Source organism: Phaethon lepturus, unplaced genomic scaffold, assembly GCF_000687285.1.
Source record: "Phaethon lepturus isolate BGI_N335 unplaced genomic scaffold, ASM68728v1 scaffold12924, whole genome shotgun sequence".
Taxonomy (NCBI): domain Eukaryota; kingdom Metazoa; phylum Chordata; class Aves; order Phaethontiformes; family Phaethontidae; genus Phaethon; species Phaethon lepturus.
In genome coordinates, this window is record NW_010535533.1 from 1 (window position 1) to 17,500 (window position 17,500).

The 17,500-nt window shown below is 37.7% G+C and overlaps 1 protein-coding gene across 8 annotated transcripts in view; it reads left to right on the forward strand.

Annotated features, from left to right (window-relative positions):
• Nucleotides 1-365: 365 nt before the first annotated feature.
• Nucleotides 366-17,500, forward strand: part of SYNCRIP (synaptotagmin binding, cytoplasmic RNA interacting protein) — a 23,432-nt gene continuing 6,297 nt past the window's right edge. For 2 of the 8 annotated variants that reach the window (XM_010285858.1, XM_010285859.1), the window contains exons 1-9: nt 372-519; nt 1,407-1,525; nt 1,712-1,819; nt 3,533-3,646; nt 3,727-3,903; nt 8,737-8,872; nt 9,795-10,000; nt 14,850-14,999; nt 16,311-16,432. In XM_010285858.1, the coding sequence (XP_010284160.1) occupies nt 372-519; nt 1,407-1,525; nt 1,712-1,819; nt 3,533-3,646; nt 3,727-3,903; nt 8,737-8,872; nt 9,795-10,000; nt 14,850-14,999; nt 16,311-16,432 (1,280 nt within the window). Of the gene's footprint in view, nt 520-1,406; nt 1,526-1,711; nt 1,820-3,532; nt 3,647-3,726; nt 3,904-8,736; nt 8,873-9,761; nt 10,001-14,849; nt 15,000-16,310; nt 16,433-17,500 lie in introns of those variants that run through there. The other 6 variants (XM_010285860.1, XM_010285856.1, XM_010285862.1 and 3 more) reach the window with 5 other exon arrangements.

Sequence of the window (17,500 nt, forward strand, 5' to 3'; positions counted from 1 at the left end):
CTTCCTCCCACCCCCGCCATTGGCTTCTTGCTCCATTTCTAACTTGTTCAGAGCCTCTTAGGGAGTGTGTTAGAGAGACAGAGAGAGGGAGGTGAGTCAGAGTGTCTGGCTGGGTTGTGTAAAACCTGCAGTGAAAGCTACCCCACCCCCGGCTAGGCAGCGGTGTTAGGGCTTTCCTTTGTGTTGGTGCTTCTTTTGAGGAATTTTGTGCCGTCTTCCGAAGCGAAAATGTATGAGGGAAGTGGTCTACGATTTTTTTTTTTGCAAGAATAGGGCAGTCTGTTGCATGTATTGTCACTTGAATTGTTCTACTTGAAGATATTTTTAGCTTAATTGTGATGCTTATTGCATTTGAACAGATATCTGGAAACATGGCTACTGAACATGTTAATGGGAATGGTACTGAAGAGCCCATGGATACTTCTGCTGCAGTTACCCATTCTGAGCATTTCCAGACATTGCTTGATGCTGGTTTACCACAGAAAGTTGCTGAAAAACTAGATGAAATTTACGTTGCAGGTAAGATGTAAAAACTTGCAAAACCTCACTTACAATATTTTATTGGATTCTGCTGTCTTTGGGCTAAAATAGCAACTTTTTGTGGTTTCCAAAAGTATGGGAACTGCAGCCTTACCAAAATCTGTGGATATTTTCCATTCAGTGCTTTAATTTGTTGTATTTTTCAGAGAATAGTGGGCCAGGCCACTTGGGCTGAGGGGTGGGAAGGAGGAGAAGTATGCAGGTGACCATAGTAACAGCTGGAATAGGCAACAGATGATGTTTAGGAGGAGTAGGTCATGTGGTCTTTGTGCATTTTTACTGTAGTTGTAGTACTGTACAGTAACTGTAAGTAACTGAAGCCTTGGTATTGATCTTCTCATGTAAATGATACTTCGTGACATAGTATTTGGGCTCATGGATGCAAAGGTTATTGTATTGGTTCTCTCAGACATGGTAATAGCATTTTTTAAGCTTGATTTTTGGATTGTGGTGGTCACTTTCAGTGCTGCAGTTTATTTATCTTTGTAGTCTTCTCAAGATGTATGAAGGTACCATTGCTAAGCAAGCTAAGTCAGGTGTTGATAGATTCTTCTGAATTCAGCTTCAGGATATTGAAAATAAACCTGGTCCATGTAACATCTAGGTTTCACAGAAGTCAAATGAATACATAAATGCAGTAACTGTTATTGTGAATCTTAACTTTTTTTTTGGACACATTTTGATTACAAAAAGATTAAATAGGCTTAAATATTTACCTTGAAGAGGACTAAGTGATTTCTTATGTATAGTAGCTTACATTAATCAGTGATTGATTTAGGGGTCACTGAAGTGTTTTAGATGTGTTAAATGTGGTTAAACAAAGTTTGCTGCTCAAATATAATGAGTAATTTTTTTCTTTTCTCTAGGGCTAGTTGCACATAGTGATCTAGATGAAAGAGCTATTGAAGCTTTAAAGGAATTTAATGAAGAAGGTGCATTGGCAGTGCTTCAGCAGTTTAAAGACAGTGATCTTTCACATGTTCAGGTAACGTTAAGCAATTTAGAATATAATTGTTGAGGGATAAACTGCTAGTTGACTGGGAAGAGGTTTACTTAAGTCTCTTCAGTGATCCATATAGGGTATGTAAAATGAGCTCTGTATTAGTTCAAGGTAAGGTTAGGTTCCAGCTTGTCATGTTTTCAGAACTGAAGAGTAATATATCTTTTGCAGAACAAAAGTGCCTTTTTATGTGGAGTCATGAAGACATACAGGCAGAGGGAAAAACAGGGGACCAAGGTGGCAGATTCTAGCAAAGGACCAGATGAGGCAAAAATTAAGGTATGTGCCTAAAAGATAAAAGTTACGCAGTCTATCTGTGGTTTTTCAGAGCTGTTGTGACAGATTCTTTTGGAACTGTGCTTTTTTTAAAAAGACTATTTTGGATTATTTTTTATTGAAAGCTGTCACTTTCATTTGTATCTTGCACTTTGTTTTCAAGAGGAAGGTTAACATACTGTTAATTACTGGAACTGAATGTGTATTAAAGTGAAAGATCTGGCAGTTTGCTTTACATCTAGTTGAGATAGTTACACTATTTACCAGTTAAAAGCTTTTGGAAACTTGTCAGCATAGATCTTTGAGTTCAGAATGCGTAAGTTCAGCTACTGGTGTTTTTTTTCTTTTCTTTTTTGCTTGTTCTGGTTTCTTTTTTGTGTGTTTTGTTTTCCTTCAGGTTTAAAGCAATTCTGCAGTAGGGAGGAGATACCAGATGTGTCTGAAAAAACAGATTTTAATGGGTTTAGGTTTTAGCCCACTTATGACGTAATCACTGTTCTCATAAACTGTACCCCAAGCAGTCTTAGTAATTGACATGTTATTTCTTGGACTGAGTCTTCTGCTAGCAAGAGACTCCTTTCTCAAGAGTTAGGCATACTATGATTTATTTTAAATTCTGTGATTAGCAACTTTACCAAAGCTTCTTAAAGAAAGGAAAACCGTCCAAACATGCTTAGTTGATGTCTTAAAAGGCAAGAGAATCTTTCATCTTTAACTTCTCATGTGTGAAGTGTGAAATGAAAATGTTACATATTACAAATAACTACGTAGCTTGTGAAACTAGAAAATCTTTTTTCTCCTGACTTGGAGGCTGGGATGTCATTAATTATAGATTAAAAAAAAACTGATACAGTTTTTGTCACTACCACATAAAACAACAATATAAGGACTTTGTTAACGAACTTGAGGTAGCATAGCTTTTATTGCTGATGGCTATAGCATTTAAACTAAGTTTTCAATTTTCCAGTTGTGAAATTACTAACTCTTGGTTATAGTTAGGCTTGTTTAATATGCTGTTTCTTTGTGTGTAGAGTTGATTTGTCTTTGTACAAAATTATTACGAAAGGCTAATTTCAGAGGAGTTTCTTATTATATATTTGCATACTGAATTTCATCTAACACTTTAAACTAGTAGCATATCTGTAACTGTATGCAGTGATTCTAGTGAGGATCAGTTGTGCTGGGACGCTGTATGTACTCACAATTTGGGGGGCGGCGGGAAGCATAGGAGAAAGGAAGTGGTGCTACCACTTCAGTGGTTGGATACCTGAAACAGTCTGTATAGTGTTCCAGGGGTGTAAGCACTTAAACATGTGTTCTTTAACTTCACACTTATGAGTAATCTCATTAAGTGGAGGGAACTCCTGTGCATAAGTGTTTGCAGGATTGGACATGCCAAAACAAGAAGTGGCTCAGACTAAGATCTTTCTAATTAAAGGGAAGCTTGATGTTCTTTTACTTGGCCTTCTTTTTTGTATGAGAATGAAGGAATTGGGAAAACACTATATGAATCTCTAATTCAGTGTCTCTTTACCTGATAGTTGTAATGATCGTTTTGCAAGTTTCTTGTTGAAATACTAGCAGTAGACTTGTTTGCCTGTGGGAGTTTCAAAGTAGTACAGTTTAAGAGGAATTCTAAGCATGTCTGTGAATGAAGTGCATCTAAACTAGCTCAATTTGTATATGATTTTAAACTTTTAAGTTTCTTACTTGAAGGCACTCTTGGAGAGAACCGGATATACTCTTGATGTGACTACTGGACAGAGAAAGTATGGTGGACCTCCTCCAGAGTTGGTATATTCAGGACAACAACCTTCTGTTGGTACAGAGGTAAGGAGATGTTTATATAGATGTATTCTTATTCATTGGAAGTATTTTTTTATAAACAACACTCTGTATGTCTGTTGTAGATATTTGTGGGCAAGATTCCAAGAGACTTGTTTGAAGATGAACTTGTTCCATTATTTGAGAAAGCTGGCCCTATATGGGATCTCCGCTTAATGATGGATCCACTAACTGGTCTAAATAGAGGATATGCTTTTGTCACTTTTTGTACTAAAGAGGCAGCTCAGGAAGCTGTTAAATTGGTAAGGTTTCTTTTGATTTTTTTTTTTTTTTTAAAGAACACTCTCTGGCTTATAAGCAGTTGTGCTGATCCTAATGTTTAAGATGAAACTGTCGTTGTTAGATTACCTTTATAAATGCCCACTAGCTGTTTTTAAATATTCCACATGGTATATAAATTTTTACTAGCTGTATTTGGGATGTCGGGGGAAAGCTGATGGACTACTATTTGGTCCAGTTAGATGAGCCTTTATTATTAACAGAAGTTGTGTTAGCAGTAGTGACTTCTGACCTGCCTGCATCTGCATGAGGGGTGTTTGGGTTACTGTGGTAGAGGGGAAGCCTCGGTCAGGTTGTCTTCCATTTCTGGCTTGCTTGTGCACCAGCAGGGGGCCCCATGCTAGAATGAGTCTTTCTGAAGTCGCAGAATTTCATAAGATACTTCAGATGGGAAATAATCGCTCTTGAATCTTAAGGTCTGTTCTGTTTGCTGCAACTGACTGGAAAAAGTTATAAATCCTGCTAGATTATAAAAAAATTTGCGCTGTTTTACACAGAGTTGTGAAATACTTTGATATAAGGAATAGGCTACTCTTCATAAGTTTTCCAGGTTTTATGCATGAAGTATCTGTCACTTAAAAGAAGCGGGGGGGAGAAACACCATCCTGATCCTCATACTGCTCCTTTGTTTTTCTGCTTAAGTTGAATTTCAATTTTTTGAGCTAGTTACTACTGCATTGATATATGGCCAAGATCAGTGAGTGGTATGACCCTCAAGAGTGCTAACCGCACTCATTCTGAGGTGTACTGATACTATATTAATATATTAAGGTTAAAATACTTTGTTTTGTAATAAAGTGTATCTTAAACTATTAAGGTACCCTGTTGAAATATTAATAATGTAAGTCATTTGATGGAGGCAAATCAAGCTGAAGATGGGAATGTGTTTCAAAAAACTATAGAAATTTCCACAAAAGTGGAAGTACAAAAATGTATATGCTGTTCAGCTTCTTAAATAAGAACAGTTTGTGTTCCTATGTGCAATTCAGATATACTGAGGATAGCTGTGTATTCCTCTTTGTGCTTTCATTGTCAACCTAGCTGTTTACATCACGTGTGAATGCTTAAGTGACTTAGCAAAACAGTGAATCAAATCAAATCCATTCTCAGAGGCACCTAGTAAATGGACAAAAAGGAATTTTTCTTCACTTAGCTGGATTTTGCTCAAAGGCAGCATGCTTTGAAAAGTCATTCAGGTTGTGTTTCATAAACGTTACATCAGATCCTAGCCTCAGTCTTCCACTAAATGATACAGGGAAGGAGGTACTTGGTGTCCCTTTATATCTGATCTTTGATATGCAGGGAAGAAGAGCGTTGTGTTCTCTTTTGCAGTTAAATAGACATGGAGTGTAATAGTTGAAAAGTGTTGTGATTGGTCAGTTTTTCAGCCTTAATGCTAACCTCTTTGAGGGCAGGGTTAGTTTTAAATTAGATCCTGTGGCATCTGTCAGCTTTTGAATGGTTCCAGCCATGGTTGGCTGGCTACTTTAGTGTATTGTAAGTTTCCCAAGTTGTCTAGGAGTGATTTGCAAGGGTAATAGCAAAATACAGCTGTAGAGCTCAGTTGAAAATCATAGGTCTATCACATGTATTAGCTACACGTGCGTGGGAGAGGCTGCTGAAAGACCTTTTAGAAATGCTGGACCCTTGGTCCTAGCTGTTTTAATATCCTAGTGTTCTAACAGGTGGTGTTCTTTTTGATACTACCTGTAATCTTCTGATGTGTGTACAGCTTATTTTCCTATCTTTCTGGACTCCCTGGGATAAGGGTGGTTCTGTTATTTCCCACCTTCTTCCCAGAGGTTTTTTCTTTTTTCCTGTTCAGGACTCTGAATTATAGCAAAAATGAGATTGAAAATATCTGCATTGCCTGTAGGCTTCTAAGTAATAAGAGACGATGATGACATTTTGTCAATACCCAAACTGCAGCAGAGAATAAACTCACCTGTCTTCAGGCTCTTGCAGTTGATTTAATGTATTTTGCATATAATTTATGTTTGCATGGGTATTGTATCATCCACAGTCTTTATAACTACTTAATGTAAAACTGAACTAAAATTTTTTATAAACTTAATGTTGATTCAACCTATTCATTAACCAGAAGGAATCTTGCAATTTAAAAAGTTGAAGCCTTGGTTTTGTTTTTGCATATGCATTTTTAAGCCACTTAACAGAAGAATTCCCTAAATTGTGTTTGAAATACTTTTGGAGCTATGCTTGAGACAAAAATGGAATGATGCCATGGCCTGATACTGAGAAGGCTTAAGATTCAATTTTCCTTCCTATTTTATGAAGTTAGGAGACTTCAGTTTTCCAGATTTCTGAGTGATTAGGGTTACTGTAGACATGTACAGGATAAATACTTGTGATTGTAGGAAAAGACGCTGGAAGCTGTAGTAGCATACAGGGTGTTTTTTTACTAGAGCAGGTATAAGCTTGATCAAAGTGCAGATACAGGTGAGTTACGCAAATATATCCCTTAAGCAGTTTGCCAGCTGTGCCTAGCAGTATATCTTGCCATTTGCTGCTGGAAATAAACTAAAATTGCTGGTGAAAGTTTTAAGTGGATAAAATGACAGGACAGACCTTATGCATACTTTGACCTGCTTGTGAAGTAGGTTCTTACAGAACTTAGCAAAAAAGAAAAATCAATCTATCGCAGTGTCTAGAGGGTAGTAATATGTCTGTTACTAACTTTGGGCATTGATTCAGCAGTGACAGGAGGGGGAAGCAGTATGCTGACATAGCTAATTTGGTAGCCTGACCGTTTTGGCACTTCACCCAGATCATGATTTGGGCCTGTTTATGTCTATTCTAAGTTTACAGATGGTATGCAAACTACCTAAAAACCACCAACTTTATGTTCAAAAGCACCTAACTCAAGACTCTTTCCTCTGTGTTAAGAGAAACATACAACAAAAAGTAGTAGTTAATGTATTCTAGTATGAAAAAACTAATAAAAACTACTGTCAATGTGGAATTGCAATATGGTAGAATATTTTAATTTTTTAAAGTTATGAAATAATACTTTGTTGCCGTAAGTTGTATGAGAGGCTCTTCTTGGATTAAATTTGTAGCCAAACTTTGGTTTTGGCTCTTGGAGACTCTTAGACTTTGTCTCTCTGACTTTAACAGGCACTGTCAGGTAATATCTTCTATTATCCATACATAATAGAATATTTCAGTTGGAGAGGACCTGCAATGATCATCTAGTCCAACTGCCTGACCACTTCAGGGCTGACCAAAAGTTAAAAGTATTATTATTAAGGTCATTGTCTAAATGCCTCTTAAACACTGACAGGCTTGGGGTGTTGACCACCTCTCTAGGAAGTCTGTTCCAGTGTCTGACCACTGTCAGTAAAAAAAAATATGCTCCCTAATGTAAAGAAATGTTTCCTAACGTACGCTTCAGTTATTGAAGAACAAGTTTGTGTCTTGTTTCCAGGCTAATAAACTGTCAGCTTCTTTAAAGGTGTTTCTTTAAAGGATTTCTTTTGAGCTACTGTAATCTGTCTCTTCATTAATGTGTATAAATCTGTTTATTAGTCATCATAATAATATATATAGACTTCCTATCCATCTGTTTTCTACTTTAAAGTCAACTATTCCTCTGCCACATGGGCAACAGATATGGAGATAGAAGTCTTTTACTGTATCCTACTGTGTTTTGAGACATAATTAGTTGGGAAGATGCCACTCCAGATCCTTTTCACATGTACATCTTTCCTTTAAGCTCACTTTTGGTGTAGCTGTCTACCTATGAAAATTTTCAGTGATGTAGTTTTAGTTTATACAAGATAAATATAAATAATCATCAAACATTCACCTTGATTTTAGTGCACAAAGCAATAAGGGGTGTGGGAGAACTTGCTTATGCAGGAAGGTTTACCATCAAATACAAAATAACTTGTAGAATAAATAGATTACATTCTAAAAAGCTGTCCTGCTACTTGTCAATAAGATGTTGACCACAGAATACATTTTCCTAGCTAAAGAACTGTCTGTTGCAGGGCTTCCAGTTGGAAAGGGGTTGATGTACCACCAGTTGACCTCCCTGCTGCTTATTTGGATGATGCATATCTGTGTCTGCATCTCAATGAAAGACATTTTTTGTCAACAGATGTCTACAGTAATACTTTTTTTTTTCTTAAACTGCTGACTTGCTCAGGGTGTCTTCTAAACAATCTGTTGTGGGAGAAGCATTTGAACAGAAGTCTTAGGATTTCAAGTCAGTGGAAGGTTGTTATTGCTGTTTACTATCTTTACATGTGTAGTCTGTGTACTTTGGAAAGTATTTGCCAATTGCTCTTGCACGTTTTGTAGAGAAGACCTGATCATGGCTCTCTTACTATCTGTGGACTTTAGAAGGGAATCTGACTTTAATTGTAACTCCTGTGTTATACACAAATGAAGAATTCATAGATACTATCTGTAGAGGAACTTGAATTTTTTTTTCTGCACTGTTGTGAGTGGGGGAAGCCTTGACCTTGATGACTTGGACATAGATTTGCCTTTCATGGTTCTACATGAAAAAGTCTCTAAAAAAACATGTATTAAGAAAGAATCTCGAACAAGAAGGGAAGAATAATTGTTGGCTGAAATTGTGGCGATATCTTACAGAACACGGGCATACTTCAGAACAGTTGAATATGCATCGTAATAATGTGTTAAGGTCCAAAGAATTTAATATATTACTCAATGCTATGTTTGCAAAAGTAAAATATTTGGTATGCTGCTGTTGGGAGGGGAGTAAAAATTATCTGACACTGATGATTGTCGAATTATTTTTCTTTCAGTACAACAACCATGAAATTCGTTCTGGAAAACACATTGGTGTATGCATCTCTGTTGCCAATAATAGGCTTTTTGTTGGTTCTATTCCTAAGAGTAAAACCAAGGAGCAAATTGTTGAAGAATTTAGCAAAGTAACAGGTAAGTCAATAAATATGTTTTGTAGAGCTGGAGAGATGTCAGACATGATCAGTGACGAACTCTCTTCATCTTTTGGCTCATTGTTGAATGATGATGAATCCAGATGACGACCACTCGGCATTTGTTCCAACTTCTAGGTGGTTGGTTGTGTGGTGTTTTTTTTGCTGGTTTTTTTTTTTTTTAAACTACTGTTGTGCTGAAGGCTGAAATACTTGTGATTAGATTAGATGTGTGGTTCCAAGTTTTACCGAAAGAATAAGTGTGTAATGTTTAAAAAACCCACTCGAAATAGATGGTTTAATTATTTCAATAATAATGGATGTTTTAAAACTTCTCAAGGCAAAACTGAAGCAGGTTGGAGAATGTAACTAGTTCTGTGCTTCAGAATTCTTAGTGATTTGATAAGGGTCTGTTTTTGATAATGGCATATAAACTGGGAAACTAACAGTTGATGGCTTTCTGTGTTACTGAATGATATACTTCAGGTTCTTTGGAGCAACACTGAAATTTCTTAGGTGTCTTAAAATCAGGCAAGTTTGTTCTCTTGTTTAGACATCCATGGAAAACACACCTGATGATTAGTGGTGTGACTTAAGGGTTTGAGAGGAGAACTGACAATGCACAACTTTTGGCTGCCCTTATCTTCATTCAGTTAGAGGAAAGGTAGTCTTTCCTACCTCTGAGCTTTCCTCACTTAATGAGAAATGGAACCTAAGTCAGGATAGTCTAATGTCTGTCTTTGAAAATGTTGGTCTTGAAGGTAGGGAAACTTTATTATGTACATGGTCTCAAAAGTTTAGTGTGTGTGTGCTTTTTTGGAACCACTTGTCAGATGCATACTTACCAGAAAGATAATCCCTGCTTTAGAATACAAATTCAAGGATTGAAGCCTTAACAAATATTTTTTTTTTTTTAATTTCAGAGGGTCTTACAGATGTCATATTGTATCATCAGCCTGATGACAAGAAAAAGAACCGGGGTTTCTGTTTCCTTGAATATGAAGATCACAAAACTGCCGCTCAGGCCCGACGTAGGTTAATGAGTGGCAAAGTGAAAGTTTGGGGAAATGTTGTTACGGTTGAATGGGCTGACCCTATAGAAGACCCAGATCCTGAAGTCATGGCAAAGGTAATAAAGCTATAAGGGAACCATAAAACATTTAAAGTGCCTTGTTGTAAAGTAAGTACTTCCTGACATTAGCCTAATTTTAAATAGCATCTTTCAGCCTTCTTGACAGAGATGTTGTAGGTGAGATGATCTTGCCAAAAGATGTGCTTAAAGGGTGGTGTACTTAATTTCTCATCTGGAAGTGGTGGTGGTGACTCAAAAAGTTAAAATGGTTTTGTAGCTTAGTATTTGGAGGGACAGAAAACTAGATACAATCACAGAACAAGTCTTAATTCTTTTTAAATTGGAATTTCTCTTGTCACTTGAGAATTAGAACATGTCCGTAAGATGCACAAATGTGTTTTCAAAGTTGCTTTTAGCAGTTAGTTTGCAGAAGTCGGGCAATTACTTTGTATTTGGAACTCTCTATCTTTAATTTGGGGGGTTAATTCCTTAAAATACTAAGACTAGTAATATTTTGGATTTTGAATATTTCAGTGAAACTGAAGTCTGGACTGTTAACATTTTGAAGTACGTTGTGCCAGTTGTTTTATATATATGTGTGTGATATTTTGCCAGAAATGAATTACCCGAGTGTTTTTTTTCCATCAGATAATGCCCAACCTTGTCTTTTTCAGTTATGTTGTGTAGCTGAGTTGTTTAATGGAAAATCCTAGCTAGCCCATATCCTTATCTCTTTCTCTTTGCTTGCTTTTTGTCTGTGCTTTTACTCTCATCTGAGACACGTCACTTGCTGGAGTCCTACTTTGATGGACCTAGTAAGATAGCTTGGCTGGGATCTCCTCTTTGGTGAGCCATAAGGGAAAAGGGTTGGGGTGGGGGCTCATTTTAGGGAAAAAGCTGCTTTTGTAATACAGGTATTACAGAAGCTTTTGGGCTGCCCTGTGTGCAGACTTTATTTTTCTTGCCTGGCATCATAGGCTATCAGCAGCGGGGAATAGTCTTGCAGGTAGAATTTGTCAAAGGTGGTACGTCCTAAATATGTCAGCCTATTTATTCAGTTTCTTGGCTCATAAGAGAAGAGACCTAATCCAGCAAACTGTTAAAATAAATGAGCAGGAACTTCTGCTGACATGACTGAATAGATGAGCAGGAAGTGATAGGGGGACACAGTCGACTATCTTTCCTAAGTTTACAGATGTGGGGAGTGAAAGGCTAAAGAAATTAAAGCTTGATAGTGGTTTGCCTGATTTAATACATAGTTTTTTTGAATGTGTTGATGCCTTGTATTATTTTGTGTTTGAAATGGGACATGAAAAGGGAAGAAACATAAATATGGAAAATGTGCAGAAATCAGCTAGTATACTTCTAGTGCCATATGCCAAAGATAGGGTACGGAGCTTGGATTGACGGTGTATAGAAAAGTGAGACTATGTGAATGAGAATACTGAAAAAGTGGAGAACATCTAGCTTGTGTCTGAAGGCAGAAGTTGAAACAAGCATTGGTGTTCGATCTTTCTTGCAGTGTGTCCCTTAGCTTATTCTTAAAATAAGGAAAGTCTCTACTCCAATCTTTCTTGCCCACTTACTGTACATTTGGAGAAACTCTGACCTCATCTGGCACTTCTGGAAATGTTATGTTTACTTTCTGTTATTTATTGTCGTCTTTCTCCTAAGAGAAGAGCAGCTGAGCTGCTGCGGCTGCCTGTAATCTCCTAGATACAAGCTGCATGCTGGCTGTCATTGCTTTTGAGCACTGTCAATCAGGAGCAAAGGGAGAGCTCTTGACCCTTGTTGTCTTACACATTCCTGTGGTAGAGGCTCTGGGGGAAACACTGTGAGTAGGAGTAGGTTGCTTTATCAGAATAATCATCTGATTGGTGGCTTTCTTGTCAAGACTGCTAGCAAAACAAGTCTGAAAGAGCAAACTATGGGGAAGACAAATTCACTTTTGTAGCCAGAAGGTGAACAGCATTGTTCTAAATACCTAGCAGAAGCAGCATGTCATTTTGTCAATATATAGATGCCTACTAATTTGAATTTCTGAAATGTTTACTGAGCCTTTTTTTCCTTTCTCCTCCAGACTTTTGCTTATATGTTGTGGAGAGTACTGTATGGATGCGTACTTAAATTTTAAGTGGGCTGTTACCTTAAATATGAAGTACCTTGAGCGTGAGGAGGTAGACAGCTAGATTCTGAAGCCAGACATATGAGCTACAGGAGGTTAGTGCTTGTACTGACAGGTCAGAGTACAGTTGGATAAGTAATTGATGCCTGGTCGAAAGTGAACTTTTTTCCAACTCCCAATAGCTGTGTTGATAGCTTAATATCTCCTGTTATTTTGATACCTCTTACACCTGTAGTGCAGATAAATTTCATATGTTTTACTTGATTTTTGTAGCATGGCTGAGGCTACAGAGGATGTTCTGGAGTGGCAGGTTAAGCAGCTAAATAAAGTCTTATGCTTTTGGCTGCCTGGTAGATTACAGGGCAGGAGACAGGGCTAGTAACCCTTGGAGAATGTGGTAACGAAGTGTGAAGTGTTTCTGTGTAGGTGAGAGGAGGAAAAAGAGCAGATCCCAGAAGTTTTGGGGGTAGTCTAATCTGAAGCAGTTTTAAAAGTGTGTTCTGCCGTTATAACAAAATGCTGCTGGGTATGTGGCTTGTTAGGTGTGTGTGTATGGATTCTTGGTGTTCTAATCTGTGAGCCTTAACGAAGAGGATTTCCCTTTTTTCTTTTTTTTTCCCTTCCCATCTTTGAGTAGCTTAAATTAAGTAAGAATGGGCTCATCTTCTCTCAACATATACTTTAACCTGTCTCCTAGCTTTGTCATCTTTTTTGACTGGTTCAACTACACTTCCAACCTCCAACATGACCAAAGGTGTTAAAAACTTTCAACTGTTACAGATTAATGGATTTGTCTGCACTGGAAAAAAATAAATTAGTTGCATTTTATTTCTTCTTTTAAAAGATGGTGTTAGTGCATCTTGCAACAAAAGAGTGATGATTTTTGAGGTTTTTAATCATGACTGACATTATGTCAGTCATTGTGGATTTGTTAGTGAAAGCTACTTAGGGTTTCTCATGAGATTCTAGTTTTCATCCTTTCCTAAGGTACAAGAATAAGGATCACTTGTTAGAATGTTACTGGTTTTTAAAACCATTGATTACATCACAAAACTTCCTGTCATTCATTTTCATGAAATAAAGATAAGGTAGGAATTAGGACAGTTTACTAAATATGGTTATTACATTTTGTTCACAAGAAATAAAGGTAGCTCTTACCATCCAGGCATGCAGGAGAAGCTTAACACAGGATAGGAAGCAGCTTTTGTTATGGAGCTACTCTTACCTCCTGAGAATGAGCAAGAGTAGCTAGAGCCAAAGACTAGAGATGATACACAGGGTCAGATTTATGATCTGTAGTATCGTTTCTTCCAAGCTCTGCATCCCATCAGAGTTAGGCTAGCGAGTGAGACGAAGGTTTATGGAAGTCTGTCCTGTTTATTTGTAAATTTATTACATAGTAATTCTTATAAAAAGGATGCCTGGGGTTTACTGGGTTCCTGTGTGTGGTGGGAGTAGAAATTACAGCTCCGCTTCAAAAATTGAAGAGTGCTTTGGTCTCTTCACTTCTTCAGGGTTAGGAGTGGGAAGTCAGTGCTGCCATGTACAACTAACTTTTTGTCATCTACTGGTTTGCAACCACTAGTAGTGGAGGGGATGTGAGCAGAAGTTGTAGGTCTTGGCAGCTGATGTGCAGCTCCATTGTAGGGAGGTAGGACTGGGAGCATTCTTTGGCGGTAGGAGGTGACTAGACTGTCACGGCATGGTGGCAGCAATTCGAAGGGACTCCTTCCAACAAGTCAAAGAGGCTTTTAAATTGTGAGAACTTGTGGATGACATCATGCAAACATGCTAATGTACAGCCATTTAGTGCAACTTCAGTGTGGATGCAAGGATGAGTCTCTGAATACTAACGGGTCACCGACATTTGTGATTCCTGCTGTCCAGTGTACATTGTCTGCTATGTTAAATAAGAATCTAGTTTAAGCCTTATGTCAGACTGTTCTGTATTTTCTGTTGCAAGCAGTTGGTAGTTGATGAAACTTTATGTTGATAATTTAGTCACTGTCAGGCAGTTAACAGGGCATATCTTGGTAGCTGAAAGATAACCAACCTCTCTAAACTTACAGGCTGCATAGCAGTCTTTGTGTAGCTTAAGAGCCATATTGCATGCTTTAGAGAGCCAGGGGAGGGAATAGACTTTCAGAGTTATTTTGAGGTGGCTGTTCCTCAAGGATAGAGTTTGACTTGTGAGGAAATCCAAGGGTGATTTGGCAGTCAGCCTTAGTATCCCCTTCTGTCTGTGTTTTCTGGCTGTGGCTTCAGGTCATGGAGTGTTCCTCAGGCAAGCGCAGTCTTGATTCTAGGTGTTTGGTGTAGCTATAGCATGGGAAGTTAAGCAGCTTGAGAACTGCAGGCCTGTCACCTCTGACCTAGATATTATAGCGATGACTGTTCTGCAAATACCTGAGCAAAAACCTGTCTAAACAATGAAATGTTTTGAGAAGTTAATTATTTTGTGTGTAACCAATTCTAGTTGCCTTCTTCCAAGTTTGAAAGTGTTTTGAGTTGAAAATTACTGCTACTAGGATTCTTTTAAGCATTAACACAAATTGGATTGAGTTTCAGAATACTAATACTATGTAATCATATTTGAAAAGGTTTAATATTTCTATCAGTCAGGGAATTTTGGAGCTAACTTGCACCGTATGAATATGTATGTAAAATGTAATTATGTTTTCAGTACTGCCAATAGCAGTAACTTGTGAAACTTCATATTGTGTTTTGGAATTAGATCATACTTCTAAGTTTTTGGTTGTTTTTGGTTGTTTTTTTGTTCAGGTAAAAGTTTTGTTTGTACGCAATCTTGCCAATACTGTAACAGAGGAGATACTAGAAAAGGCCTTCAGTCAATTTGGAAAGCTAGAGCGAGTGAAGAAGCTAAAAGACTATGCTTTCATTCATTTTGATGAACGGGATGGTGCTGTAAAGGTAAGTGCACTCTAACTGTGTGTGTAAGCAGTGACTAAACGTAACACTTAGAAGCTGTATACTTCTTTGAACTTGAGAAAAAGCTCTGTCTGGAGGAATGGTAACATATTGTCGTTGATAGCTTTGTCCTCTCTGGGTGTCTCCTAGGGAGATGCAAGTTGCTATCTTGAAAAGTGGGTCTTAGATTCACCTATCCTAAGTAATTCTACTTATGAGTATCTAAGATAATTGTATGTGTTTATCATTTGAAACTGAAGTGCAAGAAGTTGAATTACTATTCTCACCAAATTGTTGGTAGAACCTAAAGCAGTTTCTCTAGGGCAGGTGATAAAAGCCTAGCTAATCTTCTTATTTTCCAGGAACAGAATGATTTCCTTTTTATGGTGTGGAATAAGCATTTTTTTTGATGAGAGGTGCTGGATGATTCAGTAATTGTCATTCCTGGATTTTGCAAGCCTGGTCTTGGTGTTTTTTATCCTGTCATCTGTCATTAGGAAGGGAAAGTAGTTCCTCTCCTGCCTATAGTGTAGCTATTTTTTTATGTTTTGTGGGAGGATGCAGGATACAAGGAGATTGATTCCCCCCCACGCTTCTTTCCCTTGCTCATCCAGGAGATGATGGAAAGAATCTTTTCATAGGATGTGTCCTGTCACGGCATAGCTGTGTAGAGTCCCTAAAAGTGGTAGAATCTTTAGGATTCCCCTGCTTGAAATTAACTTGTGGCAATTACTGTGACCCATGGGAATTTTATGTGTGTGTGTTGGTGTGTTTTTTGTTGGGTTTTTTCTTTTGGTGGCAGTTTGTTCTGGGTGGGTGGATTGTGTTTTTTTTTTTTTGTGGTAAGAATGAGACTGTTAAATTTTAATTTTTGTCTTCTGGTTTAAAAAGAAAGTTACATTTATTACAAGTAAAATAAAGGAATAAAACTATATACTGGTCTCTAGCTTTAGGAGTGTTTGTGTGTGTGCTGACATTAGAAATTTATTCCCGTATTGCAAAAATCTGTGCTTTCAGAGGACGGTTCCATAACTTCATTAATTGAAACAGCTTGCAAAGATTGAAGCCTGTTTACGGTTTTGAGTGGAAGATTTCTAAACTGATACATGCAGCCCTGGGTTTGAGAGACAATTTAAGAGGAAGTGTATAACTCTGGAACCCACAATATTATGCTCTCTGATTATTTTCAAAAATGTTTTTAGCTTTATATTATTTTAACTCTGGATAACATTTTAAAATGCATACTCTAAAAGATAAAATTAATAACTTCAGATATGCTTAGAAGTATATTTAAAGTCTGGTTAATTCCTTCAGGCAATGGAAGAAATGAATGGCAAAGATTTAGAGGGAGAAAACATTGAAATTGTTTTTGCTAAGCCACCAGATCAAAAAAGGAAAGAACGGAAAGCTCAGAGACAAGCGGCTAAAAATCAGATGTAAGTGTAAATGCATGCACATATGTTGTATTACTTTTGAAAGACATGTACACTCCTACAGAATTAGAACTTCTGGGTATTTTAGTAGGCGTACTAAAGTGTATGCGGGTTTTCCAGCTCTTCTGAAAATGTTGGATTCATTTAGTTGTTTGCATTTTACTTAAGATCTAGTAGTGGTGTTGGTGAGAATTCAGGTGCTGTTCTGCTCTGCTCATGGAGTGTGAGAGCACCAGAGAAAATGTTTGAAGGTCATGAGACCTACATGCTGCTTAATTTTTATTCTAAACTTCATGTACTTCTGCACTGATGTGTCATGTGGATGAACTTAGCGACATGTGCTCCTCCCAGCAGGCTTAGCAGTACTGATACAGCCTGGCCTTGTTTAGTAAAGTACCCACTGAAACGAGGATCCTGACATTCTTTTTTGCCACTTCCAGAAGACAGATCTGCTCATGAAGCTTATAAACTCATACTAATAGATATCTTGCACTAATAAATGCTGAACATTGCAGGGGGGAGGGGGGGGGGGGAGGGGAAAGGAATTTCTTGCTAATGTGTTCTGCTTAATATTCTTATGTGTTTTTCTTCTTGGGTATCTTGTAGCTTTCCTAGCCATCTTCCCTCCCCCACCTTATTTCCAAAAATAACTTCTGCTAGTGCTTCTGTGCAGCATCCAAGAAGACAGAATAGTGAGGTTACCAGATTAATACAGACCTCCAGATGGTGACCTACTGTACACATGGAATTGGTTAAGTTTGCCCTGCTTATAGTTCTTGTAACTTTCTTGGCCCTTTTGTTCTTCCCTGGGCATCTGCTGTTACTGTTAAGAAGTGGATTTCTTCTTTTCTCTTTTGCTTCTCTTCTGTGCCAGGCAGGCCTCTTCTGTTCTGCTTAAATCCTTTGGTGATAGAACTTTATTTTTTTCTGTATATTCTGTATCTTGGCAACACCACCATAAGTATGTGCTTAATTAAATATAAAATGCTGTTGAAAGTTGCACAATTTGCCTCTCAACACAGGCAGTTGTCTGCATGGTTGTGTTGTCTCTGGTGGGAGATACGCTTTCTC